Source organism: Dermacentor variabilis, chromosome 9 (genome assembly GCF_050947875.1).
Source record: "Dermacentor variabilis isolate Ectoservices chromosome 9, ASM5094787v1, whole genome shotgun sequence".
Lineage (NCBI taxonomy): Eukaryota > Metazoa > Arthropoda > Arachnida > Ixodida > Ixodidae > Dermacentor > Dermacentor variabilis.
In genome coordinates this window covers 32,767,116-32,786,704 of record NC_134576.1, presented here as the reverse complement: position 1 = coordinate 32,786,704, position 19,589 = coordinate 32,767,116, and the positions used below count along the sequence as shown (strand labels likewise).

At 48.0% G+C, this 19,589-nt stretch overlaps 1 protein-coding gene across 1 annotated transcript in view; it reads right to left on the bottom strand.

Moving 5' to 3' along the window:
* Nucleotides 1-863: 863 nt before the first annotated feature.
* LOC142558290 (sodium-dependent proline transporter-like) overlaps nucleotides 864-19,589 on the bottom strand; it is a 62,421-nt gene continuing 43,695 nt past the window's right edge. Inside the window, exons 12-15 of the mRNA XM_075670442.1 lie at nucleotides 17,638-17,737; nucleotides 14,346-14,446; nucleotides 2,622-2,908; nucleotides 864-1,577 (exon numbers count right to left, since the gene is read on the bottom strand). Of these exons, the coding sequence (XP_075526557.1) occupies nucleotides 1,511-1,577; nucleotides 2,622-2,908; nucleotides 14,346-14,446; nucleotides 17,638-17,737 (555 nt within the window). The 3' untranslated portion in view covers nucleotides 864-1,510. The remainder of the gene's footprint in view (nucleotides 1,578-2,621; nucleotides 2,909-14,345; nucleotides 14,447-17,637; nucleotides 17,738-19,589) is intronic.

Below are 19,589 nucleotides of genomic sequence, written 5' to 3'. Positions count from 1 at the left end.
AGCAGAAACGTGGCCGTTTTCATTAGAGCACGTTATAAAATGGAAATGAAGGGCGGAAGAACAAGGGGTTGGGTGGCCTAGTTACATAATGTTGTACATCGTCCGTTGCTTTCGATAGAACTTGTTTGGTTAAAACACTTGGAATTTTTAGCAGAGATGCATTTCCGCGGAGCGCTTCCATTGCAAATGCAACCGTCGACAGCGCATTTCGCGAATACAAATATCATCTTTATTCAGGCCAGTGCAGTACAACAACGGACCTGCCAGTGGCACTGACGGCCTGTTGGGCAGCACTTGACAGCTGAGATTACCGCCCACAGCAATGCTTAAAGACACAAACAGAAAAAAAAAGCAGCAACGTAAATGGGGGGAAAATGCGATCCGCAACTGCTTTAATGTGGTATGCTGCCTTTCGCACAGACCTGTCTCGCAATGTTGTTTCTTTCCAACAGTGGCACACGCAGAGCATAGACTAACGATAACTAAGGTGTACAAGTAATGGCGCTGTACACTGTTTGCAGTATTAACATAGTTACATATGCTTGCGGCAGCTTTTACTCACCGATTTGGCACTATCCGATTTCAACGCAGATGCTGATTTCGTCGACTGTGCGTCGTATTTAGACGTGTTCAAGTGTGGCATCTCACTTTGGCTGTGTTGGTTTTTATTGTCCTTGCTTTTGGTTTTCAATATGCCTTTGTTTATGCTTGGTGTTGCTGCTTATAAACAAGCTGTAGTTCCAACCTCCTCTAAGTTCGCCTTCAATCCCGTCATAAAAACCCACAACAAACGACAAATAAGGCCGGCGCGTCCTGCGCGAACTGCAGCACATTGATGGCGATTTCTGCCGCTGTACAAAAGACAACCTACGAACTGCATACGTTTGATAAATTCATTTTACTCACTCGATAATGAAGGAAAAGATGCACTCAAGGGCAGTTCCTCATAGGGCACGTAAATAGTTTTACATATAAACAAAATCAAGTTAATTTCCAGCCTTTGTGGAGCAATACCTGCGTAAAAGGAAGGTGTAGGGCGCAAATATCATCGGTAAACGCACGTTCGTCCAAGTGTACTCCAAGTGCACCCTCATGGAAGACACGTATGCACAATACTCGACTGAACCGCTCAACGTGTCGTGACGTACAGTTTTCCAGTGACAGGGTAAAGCACCACACTGCATGCAAATGCGGGCGCCCTACTGGCACCCCGACCTGCCTGTATATGCACGCATTCAGTGAATTGTCCACATATAAAAAAGTAATAAAAGCGCATACAGCTTCCGAACTCTATAGAAAGCAGCTGTGGCTCTGTGAAATTACAGTTTTTCAGCAATATTAAAGCTATCGCTCTAATGTTTCTCAGTTGAGACCAACGTGCCACAGCACACACTGACAAGACACACAGTTCGAAGCGGTTCGGAAACAGCGCATATGCTACAGGTGAGAAGGTCAGGGGGCCGCACAATCGTAGTTGAAGGTCCGGAAGCTACGAGGCGAGGAAATTGTGTCATTGCAGTTGCCGGCGTTCAGCTACACTGGGAGTGCCTCCGTTGGCTTGGCTCTCCCGTTGAGGGCTGGAAAATGTACAAGCTTTATTTTAGAACAACTCTGCTTGAGCGAGCGCGCTGGCGAAAACACCAGAGCCAAAAGTAGACACGGCGAATGGATGTCAACAAGGGAATACGTCTTGTGCGTACTGTAAGTGCGCTTTAGTGTGCGTGCGTGCGTGTGCGTGTGTGCGCCCGTGTGTGTGCGCGCATGTGTGCCTGCGATACCATACAGTCAGCCAGCTCTGTTAGAACATACCAGCGCAGAAGCGTCGATTCAGTTCAGTGCTCGAAATGCATGCCAATGACCGCGATGAACTCATGCTAACCGTGGCCATCGCTCGGTTTGTGATTAGCTCCTTGAATATGATCATTATCAAGTTTAAGAAGCACAAAATGACTGTACAAAATGGTCTACAAGGTATTCCGGATATTCGTAGAACGAACTGTGTTTGCAAGGCGTCATGACGAACTTTAGGTCCGCAAGGTTTTTGTAAAAGCTTTTGTCACTTTTGAGCAAGTGATAAGGTGGAAGGTGCGTTGGAATCAAAGAAAACTCCACGATAAGAATGATAGCTTAATTCGAGCAATAGAGAGCACAGAGTTGCGCCATGTCTACCCCAATGAAGTAACAAATGTGAATTTGCCTAGAGGCAAACACAAGTAAATGAGCCTGACGCTCCTTGTAGGAATGCACTAAGGTTTCTTGTACAAATTTGTAACGAACGACAGTTCCTACCATAAAAGATGCTATAAAGATACTATAGAAGACTACGTTATGGGAAAGGGTGAATACAAGGCAAAACGCTATCGAGCAACCAAACAAAAGGTTTATACTTTACCACCTGTGGAACTAGCGGGAAACCAGCGGGCCATTTTAGGTGGACGAAAGCAAAAATAATAACAATAACACGGTAATTTCTGCCACAAACCTGTAGCACGCCACTTATGAGAGCCTCTATTGTTCTGACCAGGAAATCGCGAAAGCACATTTCTGAGCGCTCATCTTGTATTTCCCTGTTCCAACATGTGGCACGCTATTTCGATCGCAATCGATCCATCAACCCTTACGTGGCCCGGAAAGAGAGTCTGGGAGGCTTGGTGCTCGGTGGGGCGCTGGCAGCTGCCCGCACGGCTCCAGCGGTGGCGCGGCTTTCATCCGGATGCGGCGACAGTGTGGACGACGTGGAAGGCAGAAGCGCCGTTTTGTTTAGAGCAGGTTCGCCCTTCGCCGCCATCCAGCCTGCAGACCAGTCTGTGGCGCCCTGGCGCTGCAGCCTCTCCATGTACTGACAGTCAGCTTGGGCGTCCGGGTTCGGGCCCCAGCGCATAGATGGCATCAGGCACATCGTGGGCTCCTGACACGCGCACAGGCAAGTCAGGCGCACACTTGACTTGGAGCGTTAATATGAATAAGGAAGACAGGTCGAGAGAAGGGGGAGATAATGTGTTATCTAGAACATGGCGGCTTTGACCTGTTTTCGGCTCTGCAATTCCTGCGCCACATGAAGAAAAGTTCGCTTGCCAGCCTTGGCAAGCGAACTCTCGGTGAAGCCATTCCCTTCGCTTTTCCCAAACACGTGACCTCTGAGAATCGGCTCACCTGCCGAGAATGTTTGGTTCGGTTCTGGTAGCTCTTAACTGATGCGTATACTTGTGCGGCTGCCCGGCCCACTAAAACTTCTTTCTCGTATTTACCCGACACAAAAGTCCTCAGACAAATAGCTGGAGTCTTTCGCTGGGGGTTTTTGCTAAGGAAACCTGCCTTTGCTTAGGTACCACGGAGAACAACGCACTTTGCTCCTTTTTAATGGAACTTCCGTCCAAACGGCATCATAGCGGCTGAAACAGTGTTTGTAACGACAAAGCTACAGTTTGTTGTCGTCAGTGGTTGTCCCGTGTCGCTGGGGCTCACGTAACGTAAGGTTCACCACTTCGCGATGTGCCTTCAGCGCTCACTATTTTGACAGCGACACTACAGTCAGTAACGGGGCCGTCGACGGTTGGAGCCCATCTTTACAACACTCGCCACATTGGCTAGCTCTGCGAATGCGCCACCCAGCCAAATTTTAGTACAACCTGCAAATGGATATTTTACACTAAAACTAATTGGCAGTAACAACGTGTCATTATTCATAGGACTGCGCCTGCTAAAGCGAGATCTACCTAAACCCCTCTCCCCCTACCCTCCCCCGCATGCGCGCCGGGTTGCTCCGCTCCGGTTAGCAGGAACCCTTCATTCCAGACCTGGTCGTGAAGCATAGGAAAGAACAACATGTTCTGCAGAATTCGAAAGGTGGTAAAGTATGTAACACTGGGTTGTGACAGACGCCAAGACTTACTTGCGAAACGCCTTTGTTTCATCGGCTGCATTCTGGCAGCGTTGCAGCCACCACAACTGCTCGCGACATCGTATCGCGTGAATATATGCCAAATTAAACAGCCTTGCACAGGCACAGAAAAACACTCAAGTACAAGTGCAGCAGTCACAATCGCGGCGCAGTCACGCACTTGCGCACGTTCGATGCAGCGCTGCAAATCATATTTAGAAGAAAAAAAAGGAAAAGAAGTCCATCGAATACACCAATCGAACCTAGGACCTCGTGGTCATGAGCACAGTACGCGACGAGACACGAAAATGGAGCGTATTACGGAGTATTTATCCACTGTCGCCTAGTGCACATTGGCTAGAGAAAAGCAGAGCAAAGCGCCTCCTGCTCCGTAGTACCTATTGGGGTCAAGGACTTACGCACTCACCATCTATCGGACGCGCCTCGCTCGCGTACTATGAGGGATCATGCGGCGCGCTCCTCATAGGTTTCGCTTACGGCGCTCAATAAGAACACCACGCGGCCACCCTCCTGGACATTTCTGTAAGTACTCTCAAAATGGAAGTTTCTTAGTGTCGAAATAATAATCTTGTGCAAACTGAAAGCACAGAATCGTTTACAGACGCTATCTGTTAACCGAATACGTACAGCAAATGCCACTTCGCGCGGTAGACGCGATGGAGTTTCCCGAACCGGCTTCTTGCGTGAAAGGTAGGCAAACGATGCGAGAAAGCTATGTGAAATATGTTCTTTTAGTGGGTTGTCTATATAACCGAATAGAGCATCAGAGAATGAAGCCTCAATGCAGCGATCGCACGGGTTCGCAGCGACCACCTGCACGTCTGCATGCATGTCCGCACACAATGTTTTGCTTTCGCTGTAAGCGCGTTTTCGCAACATGCTGTGAGCTTTAGGCCGCAGATTATCAGCATTTGACAGTACACAAGCAACCATTGTTGCGTGGACGCTATCAGAGCTCTTCAAAAATAATTTCGTTATAGAGACTTCCACGCCTACGGCAACTGTGAGGTGCGGTCGCGACGATTCCAATCTTCTTTTTTCTAAACTCTTGGACGTTTCGATATTGTTTCTCAACTTGCGTCGCACTATATGTTTATCGGTATTCTCTGCGTGCGATTTTCCGCTGCTGCGTTTTCGTAATCCAGTGCATTAATTCTAAACACAAGCATGACCATATGCCATGCCTTTTTTAATGTGCATCTTACCGCTCCCTTTCCGTTCCATTGAACTTGCCAGTATCTAGCGTCAACAAGTTCATACGCCAAACCGTCACGACATTAGACGGGCAGCGAGCGCGGGTGAGCTCTGCCTGCGCGTTTTCTGCTACTCCCGAACACCGCAGTCCCGGCGCCGTAGCAGAAATCTTCCTCGCGTATGTGCTTGCAGCGTATCCGAGTTGTAGCCGATGGCTGTTTTCCTGTTCTAAGTTTCGCGAGCCAAGCTTCACGCAGCTCCTTTCCCTGCAGCTACGTGTGAATAAGGCTGACACCGGGCTCCGTTGCGTGTGTCCGGCACTGCGGCACCGAGCAGTAGCCTATCATGCTGCATGCATCCAAAGGCAGCCACTACCTATTATAGTGCTTTCAGATGTTGTCAAGCAGACGCCCAAGGCGAGGGAAGCCTCTCCACTTAATCAGAACTGCGGCGCAGGTATGGCTTAAAACTTTCGTTTTCAGCTCGCTTCGGCGCTTCCGAAGCCGCGCCGACGTGGCCGCTGTGTCAACGTGATCCCTCATGCCGCGTCACGCCGTCGGTGGCGCCAGCTTTTCCAGTGGCGGAGCTCGCCCCCAATAGGGAAAGGCAGTTTTCGAGAAGCAAAAGTCCCCAGATATATCTCTCACAACTCACGCATGCGCAATGCAGTCCTGCAAATACGAAAAAGAAGCCCTCGTGCCCTGCTCTAGCCGTAACTGTAGAGAATGTGGACTAAAACCTATCACGTGCTCTGAGGTGACGATTGCGTGCTGGGACCATACCTTTGACTGCAATCGTGTGGCGCGATGCTCTCCCCTAATTATTTCCTTGTTGCATGCACCGACTCAAACAGCATGCAAAAGTGTCGCCTTCGAGATCTGTTTTTGTTACTCTTGGGAACAGTCGCAGGCCGCTGTGTTTGGACACTACCTAGTCAAACGATTTTAGTAGTTTCTTTTCTCATAATTTAGTTACTTTTCGTACCGACCTAATCGATAACACTTGCCATGTATCACGACTTTTCTGAGATATTAGTTCAGCGTCCGCACATGCTCGTTCATGTTTTGAGCGGTCTCACCCATCTACTCGACACGAATGAGGCCACGGCGTAGGCTGGCACAAAGCCAAAACCCGCCAGAGCCAAGCCAAGGACCAAGTCTTTCACCCAGGCAGGGTAGATGTGTTCGTCGTACGACGAGCCTGGTTTGTACAGCACGTTTGACATTGCCAGCGCCTGCGAAAAAAAGAAGTCACTGTTTTGCCTGAAAGGCGAAGCATCGATGTGCAATAGCAATCGATGCTTCGCTGCTTCGATGCTTTAATAGTTATCGACGGGATAACATTATCAGGGGAATGCCTAGCCAAAAAATTTAACTCGCATTTCCAGGTTTCTGCAGTGCAGTGTAGCTATGCTCCTGTAGGCCGATGCGAAGCAAACAATAGATGTTCTGATATGCCCACTATATTCCTGTACCCAACAAGCCCAGCCGAGATAGCAGACGTCATATCTACACTAAAGAGTAACTGCGCATGCGGAGCGGAGGAAATAAGCACAAATCCTATAAAGAGCGTAGCGCAAGTAATATGTCACCCGCTTTCGCATATCTGCAACCTCGTCTTATCGACTGGTGAATTTCCCGTGCTCATGAAAATTGCGAGAGTAGTGGCACTGCATAAGGGGGGTGCGTCAGATAACCTCAGTAATTTCAGACCCATCTCAGTTCTTCCTATCTTTTCTAAAATCCCTGAACGCATTTTCAAGAAAAGAATAGTTGGGCACTTAACAAAAAACAAAGCAATAGCACCAGCACAATTCGGGTTTCAGAAACAAAAGTCTACTGAGCAAGCGCTTTTGCATGCGAAAGACCACTTAAGAACTTTGAAAAACAGACTTACACTATTGGAGTGTTTTTGGATTTCCGAAAGGCTTTTGACTGTATTAATCACGATAGTTTGCTCCGAAAGTTACTCTGGTATGGCATAAGAGGTGTAGCATATACTTTAATTAAGAAGTATCTCAGCTCCCGTAAGCAGTTTGTTTGCCTAAAAGATTCCAAGTCCCAACTTCTTGATTTAAACTGCGGTGTTCCTCAGGGCTCAATCCTAGGCCCAATTTTGTTTCTTCTCTATATCAATGATATTGTTAACATCCCAAACACACCGTGCATAACTTTGTATGCAGATGACACCAGCGTTTTCTTCTCTGATCATAACATTCAAGAAGCATTTAATGCAGCCAATAGATGGATGGGGGACCTCAACTGTTGGCTAAATTCAAATAAGATACAACTTAACTGCGAAAAAACAAAGTACGTCATATTTAGGCCTAAAGCAAAGCAGCTGATGGGTCACTACGAGTTAAATTTTGGGGGGCGCATTATAGAAAATACAAAGTGCGTAAAATTTTTAGGCATAAGGTTTTACGAAAACCTGTATTGGTCCATTCATGTGGAGACCCTCAGAGCCGACATTCGTAGAGCGACGGGAATGATTTACATGTTAAAGCATCTTATTCCAATGAATTTAAAGAAACAGCTATATTACACACTAATACACTCTCGTCTACACTATTCCCTTCTGGTCTGGGGAACTACTACCAAAACTAACCATATGTCATTATATAGGCTGCAAAAAAAACCGTAAACGCAGTTTTTAACCTACCTGTTCTTGCACACACTAAACCGTTTTTTGATACGCTTGGCGTACTCCATATAGACCACCTATTTTTGCATAAACTATCGCTCGAGGCGTTCCGTCTTCGTCAAGCTGATCACATACAGTTTATTCAGACCTTCGCCACTAAAGAAACTCCGTATAATCTCAGACATGACCCAATCTCTATACCGCTTACTCGCACGCACTACGGGAAACAGGCATTACACTTTCAAATATCAACCTTACTAAACAATAATCCCACAATCCTGGAACAATTACAAACCACGAAATCAAGCTTGAGGTTCAAGAAATCTGTTAGAACGTATTTTCTTCGCTGCTTTATTGTATAACTTCCTTGTGTACCACAATGTTATTGTTTTGTTTTCCTTTTTAGCATGTTCTGATTGAGATTCGTATTGTTAATCGTTTTTGATATGTTATCACATTTCGAAAATTGCAATACTTGTGCTGCTGTTTGCTTCAGAGTGTCAACATGCTTTGGGTGCTGCAGCCTTTGTCAGGCAAGAATACTGCCTTTTGCTGCAGCACCTGAGACAGCTGTATGTCTCAAACAACAAATAAATGAAATGAAATGAAAATTAGCAGACAGCCACACGAAGTAATGAAAGCACTTTTGTCGGCCATATCAGCTTGTAAACGTTCGCCTGCTCACTAAATTTACAAGAATGGAATCAGTGCTCACAGCAAATTTACATGAACACATCCTACTCGATGACCGCGGACACTCGCTGTCAAAACGCTGTCATGAGGAAATGCGGCAGCAGCAGCGAGTGAAGTGGTCTTCGGGATGTTTATTGCTTCAATGGAAATTGAGCGCCGAGAACACGCAGCACGCAAAAAACTACGAGCCGCCGAGGCACCTAGACTCTGCCCCCAGAGCCGATCGCTCTCAAAATACGGCCGCGCGACCGCACACGACTGCGAGCAGCCGCCGCATGCTCAGTTGCATCCGGAGTAGGACGCCGCCCACCACCCCTCCTCCCCCTCTTTCTCGCATCGTTGAGTGCCTCGCGCGCGACGGAAGACGGCTTGCTTCCTCTGCGCTTTCGTCCCTTTCGCGAGGGCGAGACTGAGACGGTGATCATCGGCTCCCTTCGCACACTTTCACTTGCACATACAGCGCAAGGCGCCCGGCGACGGTGTTTTCGCCCTTGGAATTTACACAGAACCTCACGGCGACGGCATAAATGCGTTTGGAGTGTCCATATAATTGAAAACGATGTCTATGGGTGCGAGCTGCATGGCGGTCACGTACGAGGCAACGGTTAGGTTCTATTGCCCGCAGGGACTATATACCCTAGTATATCTTTTGAGTACCTAAATATGCATTTCCTTTTTCTCATTTCAACCTGCTATCTATTCAGCGTCCAGAGACAAGGTAACAGAGGGTGTAATGCTCGAAACGCCCAAAAATGTATCAATGGTGTTTTTTTTTCCTTTAGTCTAATTCATATGGCATTTAAAAAGGCCCTTCAACATTCATCAAGCTTGATACATAAGCACATTTAATGGGTAGCTCATGGTTTGTCACCACGCTGGCGAAGTTTTGTACCATACGCGCAGCCCATGGTGCTCCTCAGCATAAAGGGAAGCCAGTTCACTACCTCTTACAACAGTGGCCTTCTACGTCAGCTGACAACCTGCCCGAACTTTCAAAAATGGGGGTTTCGAGAGTACCGAAAGGTAGCCTCTCGTATCTTTCGAAATGTTGGGAAGTTCATAACGTGACAACGAGAACACACAGCACGCCAAAAGGCCGAAGTTTTGGAAAATTCTGGTAATAACCTCATTAGCATACTGGATTAACCACCGTGCCTAGCGGTGGCGCCCCACTAGCGCCACAGTTTCCTCCAGTAACTTGCATTGGAAACTCTATAGAGCGAAAAATTTGCGGAGGCAACATGCAGTGACGCAGCGCGCGAGACAACTGCTGATACGCAGGAGTAATGGCGCCCTGTAAAATAGACAGCTTGTGAAAAGAATTGGCGGATCCCATGCACTGTGGGAGTCGATGTAAGCGAAGCTTTGTATGCTGTTTGCTTTTATTGATGATAATTAGCGATGATTTTGGCGGTGAATGTGTAATTTCTGCAGCGTTTAGTCCACTGCGAGAGTGGTGAGTTGATGCAAAACGTTACCTTGCGTGCGCCACTGCTGTTTGTCTGCGTAGTCTGCAACATGTTTAGCTGCGCAGCTAAGGCGCCCCCTGCTCCGCGCGGCGCTTCTTTCGGGCGTGAATGTCTTCGACGCTGAGTGCACACTTTGGAACCATTTTGCTAGCGCGTGTTTACATGTTCCTTCTGCATGCGTAATGAGCACGCTGTTGAGACGCCAGTTCGAAGCGCCTTCATCAGGCTATGGACGATTGTAATGTTCACGCTTTCGCAGCACAGCGCGCTACCTCTACGAGCTGCGTTTTTGTCGCATAGGAAAGCAAGCACAGCACGTGGGATACACACTAATTGCGGCAGCGCCAGCCGGGATGCGCGGTGGCGAGCGCCACATGGTGGTATTGCAAGAAACCTAGCTGCACGCGCGGCAAGACCATGAAAGCAGCGCCCGAAAAGTCGGGAGAAGAGGCGAAGAAAGCTTCCCTTTAAGATTTACCGACGATTAAGATACTCCCTAATGCGACATTTTAGGGGAGCTCTACACGTGTTTTTATTTCGCGACATATTGGCTGGCGCGGACTATCTGTCTCGTGCGGCACGTTGCAAACGAAGCGAAGTGTGGAGCGACTGCCTCGCTATTTGGGAGATTGCGAGAGGCAGCATGTGAGAGACGCGTGAGCGCAAGTCACAGCAGCCCCCACGGACAGACCCCGCTCATGCAGCGCTTTGTTTCCGCATATGGTATCGGTGGCGTCTTCGGTGAACAGACGACGCACGCTCCTCTGGCGCCATCCCGTAGCCAATGTCGCCGCATGCAGTGCCCGTCTTGAGCAGCACTACGCTGTCCTCGCGATTTCGTCATACCCTTTTCCTCCACTTGCCTCCTCGCGCTCTCTTCGCTATCGCCGTCCTTAAATCCCCGCTGCGCTCTGCATTCGCTCTTTCATCCTTCGCTGTGCTCGTTCGCCCGGTTACGCCGAGGACGCCGTGGAACGCCGAGGGACACCGACGCTGACGCTCGCCGCAGAAACGGGCGCCTAAGAGCGGCGCTCTAAAATAGCGAAGTTGCAGTGACAGCAGAGTTACAGGCAAGACACCTTTACGATACACGAGATGAAACCGACGGAAAAGTGTCGGCGCTTGTCAGCGCCAAATGAAAGGTTGAGACGGATTTATCTTCACGTTTACCGCCGATTCCGCTCGCACACGACGTAGCACAGCACACATGCGCATGTGGCACGTTGCGGTTTCACACTGCTGACCAGCATCAGCGCGAATATGTGCGCGCACAGTGCTCATGCGCTGTGGCGAAGCAGGCACTATGTATGCACTGTGGCGAAGCACTGTGCCGAATACTGGTCAAGCCGAAGCGGCCCAGGCTTCGGCTTGACCGCAGTCATTCCGCTTCGTCGTTTTTGCAGCCAAAACACACTCCCGAGTCTGTGGACACCTTCCAATTTCTGCCATACGCCGTCGATACTACAGCAGCAAGACGAGGATGGCGGCGCCGCGGCGAGAATGCGCACCGAGTGTCCATATAATTGCTATCGCAATAAAACGGCACTTCCAACTCTCTTAAGAACCTCGCTCGTCCGACAGAAAGCTAGGGGCTGTTAACGATTCAAGCTCGTGTGCACCTTAGTGAAGCTTCACGCACACTTTTTATCGCCCCAGCTACGCCTCGCTATTTCTAATGAGACAGCACTATAGGGGAACCTCACCCAGCTCACCCAGTATGGAGGCAATGTCGGCAGCTCAGATATGTAGGCCGATCGCGAGGACTGCTGTCTAACACAGTCTCAAAGCGCTAGCTGTCAAGAGGGAAGACTGCAAGAAGCTGCCCCTTGACGCACGTGCCAGACCTTTCAAAGGGCGAGACTGTCACGAGAAAGGCATATGTGCGATCGCGGCCTAATTGAATTGAATTGAATTGAGTTTATTTGCAACAATGTTGCGGAAGACGAGGAGTAAAATCTGTTTAAACAGCTTGAAAAGACCTGGCCACCCTGTGCACACATTGGCATGGTTTGAGCATTGCGCTGCAGGACTGGAATATAGAGGAGGTTCGATGCCACCGTCGGTCACACATTTCTTATAGGAGGACTTTACGCACTATGCAGGGAGTCCAACAGAACCCTCGAGGTGTGTTGAGCGTACGCGATTGCGTTATCGTGTGCGCGAAAACGCAAAAAAAACGATACGAGGCTTCGAAAAGTCACTTTGGTAAATAAGAATGCGCAAGGCCGCCCGTGACGCAGGCTCGCGCAGCTGTCCAGCCGTCACAACGTGAGTTTTCTGTCGCGTATACGTTGAGAGTTAGCGGTGCCAATTCCTGGTCTAGTTCGTGACCTGGAAGCACACCGTGCCTGGAAATAAGTCGCGCAATTGAAGGACCGAGACGAGGAGGAGGCGGTTGTTCGCGCGTTGCGGCCTATCCCGTCGCTGCTGAAATGTTGCTCTCGAAGATCTTCGTCAGGGTGTGAACTCGCGTTAAATATAGGGAGCGCCACCGGTATTCCATTGGCGCGCCGCAAAAGAACTAAGATGCAGCTCTGCTGCGCCGCCCTCGCGTAGGTTGACGGGGAGAGTTGAGTAAGAAATGAGGATGAATAGTCATTAGTAAGTCAAACCAAGAAATGGACAGAGGAGGTCAGAAGTGCACAAGCGCTAATGTTCAACAAATGTTTAATGGAAACACGACAGGGAATATATGTGCAGAAGGTTAACAGGAAATGTGCGTGTCCAGCAGCCATGGCCTTACTACACCTACGAGAAATCGGCCACAAGGAAAAAACGTAGGTAAAGCCATGGCGACATACTCCCACTTTATATCTTCCCAATAAAAACCTGCAAAAAGTTTGCGCTTGAGGCTCCTCTGTCCCTGTCTTGGTCTGCGTTATTACTTTTGTCGTGTACCAACCCGCCCAGTGTACCTTAAACCTTGCCCGCTCAGTAACTCTATTACAAAGATTTTATTTAAAAACATTCTTTTTAGTATAGATTCCTCGGAATGCACTGCACACACTCCGATGCGTTCCTTGGAGATCAGAGAGTTTCGAGAGTTCAAACTCAGTCTTTATGCTTTTATTGCGAGAGCAATTACGCGGCACCCTGAAGGCGCGTTCCCTAAGTCGCCGTTGGCAGCGCCGTCGGCCCCAGGGTTTCCTACAATTACTAGAAAGAACTATGGCGCTGCGATCGTTCAGCCACCATGGGAATAACGGGTAGTACAGGTATTTGATCTTTGTGCTTGGAGCTTCAGACGTTCGTGTGGCTTCGTTTGTTACGCTTTCTCGGGGCCTAAATTGGCCTAACTTTCAAAGCAATGTATACCTTTCTTTTAACGCAGTGGGTAATAAGACTACAAGCACGCATAATCGCTGCTAACTGCAGCGGTTCCGCTTGTCCATGCTTCCTTGGCGTAATGCTGCTGTAATCGGGCTTCTGTGCTAGAGGACGTGTTTGAATGTTGCCATCGGACAATTTTATTAATGTATATTCTAATACCTATAACGGAGTACTTTCTTCAAAATGATCGCTTTACGAAGTCACGAAGCCAATTGAAGCCAGAAGGACGAAGTTTAGGTAAATCCATGTACTTCCCATCATTCCCATGCAGCTCTCGTAGACACTGGCGCCATAGTTCCCTCTATCAATTGTACGAACTCTATGGTAAGACCCGTCGTGCTGTCACAGTATCGGTACGCATGCGCGGTCCACGCGTCGAGGGTTAGAAGGCCTCCACAGACGCGAGAGAAACGCAGTGCCTTTGGTGGGAAGAAAAACGAGGAATCCGAGCGGACGCACCCACATGCATCTCCCAATCGACTCTGCAGTGGAGCCAGGGTAGAGGTATGTCCCCTACTATTGGTCATGAGCATCGCGTTGTCAATTTGTCGTCCCGGACAGTCCGGGACTGCCGGAGACGCTGCGTGCGCAACGCTCATTGGTTGAGAGCACCGCTTCGGGCAGATCGTGATTGTTAGGGACTCATAATCTAAGACACCCATTAGCGTTCCCGCTTAGCAACTCTGTACGTGTAACACCGTAGTGCATACACCCAGTCGTCCAAGCTGAACGTACACTGCCCTTCGGGCTACAAATGCTGACAAAAGCTCAAACCATACAATCACTTCGTGCATCACTGAGGCGCGATGCCTGAAACGCCGGTAGGGGGCGCCCATCACGCTAGCATTGTGAGACGCCTAATAGCTGTCAAGGCACTGTTTCTTCTGCACTTCAGCAGTCACCTCACGTGCCGTGTCGCTCCGACATGCCACCCTCGAGTATTTCGGAACGCCTTCTGAGGAGCGCGCCGTGAATCCTTGCTATAGCTTCTCAGTGATTCGTCCTTTGCGTGAAACTGCCCAATTTTTTTTTTGCCTACATTTGTCCCAACCCTGCAACTGTGCTCACGAAATTAGTTAATTATTAAGATTAATAAACATATGGGCTTTACTCACCGTGAGCGAGATTGGCAGCACCGCGGTCCAGGCAGTGCGCAGCACGATGTTGGGCGTCATGTTCGTCATGGTCTGGGCGTCGATGACCAGGCGACGCACACCTGAGAGTAATGGACCAGTGTTGGTAACTTGTTGAGAAAGTGGCTAACTGCGTATAGCGAGTTGTGAGTCACCTTAAAAGGCGCTTCACCAAGTCACATAGCAATTGTTCCGTGCCCTCTAAGGTGTGTTCTACCGCAAGAATTTTTCAAATGAGTTCATTAGTAGCATTAGTAGTGACGTCATGGCACACCGAGGCGCACTTGCGGGATTGGCGTCGACTCTTGCGCTGGGAAGGCGGCGCCCGCAAGGAGAAGGGCAAGCGGTGTTTGGTATGAACCTTACGCGCTTTCCGCGATGCGCATAGGGATGTAATACTTAGTAGACAGGATCATTAGCGCATATTGTATGCACTTGCCAGCTCAAAATGGCCAGACCCGATGACGAGAACTTTGCCTTCTTGGAATCTTAGTAAGATTCGAAGCATCTTGTGTCTTGATGACGCAAATAGCCAGTAAATTGCCTTGATCAACGTACTCAAGAATATGTTTAACACTTTTATGCCATTTGATCCCGAAGTGGATATAGACACTTTCATCGGACGAGGAGGAAAGGGGACGCGGCGAGCCTTTCCTCCTCACTTGCTTGTTCGAACCGGCACGACAATGTGTCGCCGGTCGCGTGCTGCGGAACGATATTTGCAGATGCCTATTCTCCGTGAAATTCACGTGATGTCAGCTGATAGGAGGTCTTCGAAGAACCATTGTGTAGCCTTTCGGTGCAGCGGTAACTACAGTACAGTGTCACATGGCTTTGAGAATTCCCAGAAAACTTAGCCAACCACGCATCCTGAATCGATAGAGCGTTTGATTGAGTAAGTTCGAAAAAGCCGGGCAAGGTTAGTGCTGCTTCCGGCGCAAAAACCAAATTGGCACGTCTTCAGTAAATTAAATTGTTGTGGGTATTCAAGCGTTTTATAATTTTTGATCACTTTACTAATTGAAGAAAGGATACCGAAAGGAAGAAAGCATTTAAGAAAGGATTCTTAAATATCGGAATGACTTCAGCTACTTTTATAGAATTAGGAAACATTTTATATTGGAACGCAATATTTATACTTAGAGAAATTGGTTCACAAATGACATACGCTACAAGTTTTGAGTGCGTGCAGAAATGTTATTTGTTCAGACATGGTCGTCTTAATATTTTTATTTATTCATGGCATTTAAGCTATGTAATTTAAACTAAATGTGGGTTTTCCTGTTCGTAACATGTCAGCATGCTAAAAAAATTACTCGAAATACAACTGAGTTGTCTTGAGGTGGCTCTCGCACGGACATGAGCGTGATAGGGCAATCTGATCCCAACGAGACGCCTCGTTTCGGTTCTGTCACATCCATGTAAATACGCCGAACATCTGTGATTGGAATCGCGCACTGATGAATTTCATCCTTGGTTCGAGAGCTAGCGAACCTAGCAGTTTCGTTTAAATCTGCAACTCTGGCTATGTTGCGTTCTGCAGAACTTTGCAGTAAGACTGTGAAACACATAGACGGGGAAATCCATGTCACGAGAGATGTTTTTGCGCCCGTAAACATTTTTAGACATGGCCTATTCCTTTTCATGCGTCGTCGTTGTCCAAAACGACGTACTACCGACGTCATCCCCGCAACAGGCCCCTACAACCCTCTGCATGTTAAGATTGGGGGGGGGGGGGGACGAAAGAAAGGAGAAAGGCAAGCAAGTTAACCAGAATAGGAAATCTGTTTGCTACCCTACACTTTGGGAAAGGGTGAAGGGGACCCAGAAAGGTGCGAAGTAAGTAGAGAGAGAGAGAGGACCGAAACCCGATCACCGCCGTTCCCAATCACGGCACACTACGACAGCAAAGGATCACGTGCGGCAAAATGGACACCAATACAGGCTACAGCCGGTTGCGTAGGTCGGCTATTCTTGGAAACTGGAGCAGAGCCTTTGATGGCTGACGAGGTGGGCGTTCCAAAATGGTTAGTTTTGATGATGGTTTGTGACCAAAGCGAGCTATAGCGCAGTTGCGAGCGATCGTCGCTGCACAGTGTAGCCAGGACAGCCGCACAGAGCGTGTTGAAGAATCTTTCCTCGAAGACATTCACCACACTATATTTGGGAAAGAAAATGAGTGGCTTTTTGGTTGTTTGTGCGATATTTCTAGCCGGCGTAGAACGATATGATGACTTTAGGTTTCATTTTCTTTTATAATATGAATCGCTCTCGTTAAACATGCGACTAATGTGTACATGCGGTATCAGACAGACTCCGCGAAGAACGTTTCAAAACGTTTATGGCGGGAGGATGTCGACATCAATATTAAAGTGAATTTTTCCGCTTTGCAAGCGTTGCTCGTTCGAGAGATCTCGATCAGGTTCTGTCACGCCATGGAATGTGAAACTGGACGTTTCCTTTTGCGAGGAAGCAGTACATCCAGACGAGCAGCTTGACTCCGCTGATGTGCGGTTCTACTCGTATACAGCAAGTTCCTCCTACGTACGTTTACGCAGACCCACGGAAAAACATCAGTTAATCAGGAAAATTTATTCTAAAATGCTATACACTGACGACGTAGATAGCTACACTTACCATGCAACGCGCAAACGCGCTATGCATGGGGATAGAATTGCGCACAACGAACAGCCAATTGATTGGTTGATTGATTGATTGATTGATTGATTGATTGATTGATTGATTGATTGATTGATTGATTGATTGATTGATTGATTGATTGATTGATTGATTGTCAATTCATTGACTGGGTCCAACTTCCGAAAGTAACGATGTTAACAAGTAACAATACATACGCAGTAGTACAAAGTGCGAATTATTCTTGCGACCCGTTAAATACAAGTACATGAACGTTCTTGCATTTCGCCTTCTTCAATATATGTCCGGTGCCTCTACGATCGGGAATCGAACCCTGGCCTTTCGCTGAACAGTAGAACGCTACAACCCCCGCACAGCGACTGGAGCGAAGGATGAGTAGACGTTGTCAACTAGCCATTCATTGTGCGATCTACCGACCTCTCCTAACCTTCACATAATCGTCATAAACGGCTGCGCCTTCGATCCAGCCTACTTGGCTTCCCTGGTGGTGTGGCAGTACTAAGATCATCATTTCCACAGGTAGTGTCGTTGTTTCGCCAAGTGCCATCTGCCACCCGGCGCGTCATTGAATTGCCCCCAGCCAGGTGCAGAGTCCCACACGGGCGATCGCGCCTACCGTAGACCCTGGTGACGACCAGCACTTCGACCAGGTTGACGAGCAAGTAGAGCGTCCCCTTGAAGTGGTCGTCCAGCAGGCCGGCCAGGTACGGCCCCACCTGAAAGTAAGCAGCGCACATAACATATATATATATATATATATATATATATATATATATATATATATATATATATATATATATATATATATATATATATATATATATATATATATATATATATGACGGTGTAGAGCACCCTATGCTTGAAGTATTCTGAGAACTTCTCTAATATCACTGATCTGCAAAGCATATCTAGGCGGAAGTTCAAACGGAGTCACAAAGTAATAATCAAGAGTCTAAGCGACTGCTCCTTTGAGTATTGAGTAAATTAAGTTCTAAGCTATAGTGCCCCGAAACTGCACAGTTATGAGGGACGTTGTAATTAATGACTTCGGGCTAAGCGGCGACCACTTCAGGTTGTTACACGTTCACCTACATCAAAACGCACGAGTCCTTTTTCCTTCTTTTTTTTCTTTCGCCGTGATTGGAATGCTGCCGCCGCGTCTACTAGGAACGTCGTGCTCAGAAGCTGAGTGCCATTGACGCACTGTGGCGAGTTGATCCTGGAGTCTGCTCCAGGACTCCAACACTCGAGTGTTGCGCTAGTTTTTTTTTTCCTCCACATAACCGCTTGCCAACTGTTGCTGTAGTCAACCTCCTCTCAAGGTGTGGCTTGAGATTCAACGTATCCGGATGCTATGCCCCCGAGCTACTCTTCCGCGTGCTCCAGTAAAGACGTGCGGAACGTCGTTAAGTTCACGCTGATGTGGATAACCATAACGCTTGCCGTATTTATACGAATATAGCCTTTTTTTATAATGTTACCCGAAATGAGCCATTGCCGTATATTCGTGAGCAAAGCTAGGAGAGTACCGAGCTAACGGAGTTCCTCCATCGCGCCCACGGAATCTGCAAGCGGAGATTATCCAGACGGCTTTAAGAAATGCAGCATATCCGAAGCACTTGATAGCATCGTGCGCGAAGTCATTTCGGTTGTCAAGAACGCCTGCGAAGCATCCGACAAGGACGACGTCTCTGGCAGTTGCGACGAGAATGCCGCTTGTGGCATCGAGTAGCGAGATTTGCAGCCGAACTTACGGTAAACGAAGGTGTGTCATGTTCAAGTTTTCTCGTTTCCTAAAAAGGCGTGCTTCCACGTTTATCTACCGAATCATTATTTTTCATTTCTCGCCAAGTTCAGTATATAGGGGGCAATCTATATACGTGTTCGGCCTATCTTCGAACAAATACGGTAGTCGCCTGAAATATCGCAGCATCCTTGAGTTCCTATGCAAAACTTTTCTGAATATCACCGACGTCGGCGTCCTGCAAGAGCAAATAAAGATGCCACTCAAGGTTTTTGTATACACATCACTGTCAGGCAGTTCCAATTCTCAACTGAAATCTACCTGCATCGAACTTCTCCAGCGCAATCGAAGGACGAGACACAAACCAGTGCACCTGGTTCGAAGCTGTAGTAGGCTTCAAGATAACGTGTATAGCGTCGCTGCATTGGCGATGAATTGGGTTTCCAATGCTGCCGTACACTTAAGAGTGTTCGTGAGAAACTGTTTGCCGCCAATACTACTTGAGAAGCTCATATTTCCACCATAAAAATGCTTTCAGGGCTACATCTGGGAGTGTCTGCCTCCAAAACGCTATATCAGACGACCACCTATTCCTGCCTGTCTACTTAAAATATGATTAAGAAAGATGAAATGGGAAGCAGTACTACAACTTCATGCGGAACGTGTTAACATTCAAAAACCGTAATCGCATTAGAATAGCCTTCAAGATTGGACGGTACGCGCATGGTCTCGAGGGTGCTATGCCGCGATACGGGATACTGGCCATGTGCTCCGCTTGCATTTAGGCTGGGCCGCTAATTAACTGATACTGGCAGAACTCT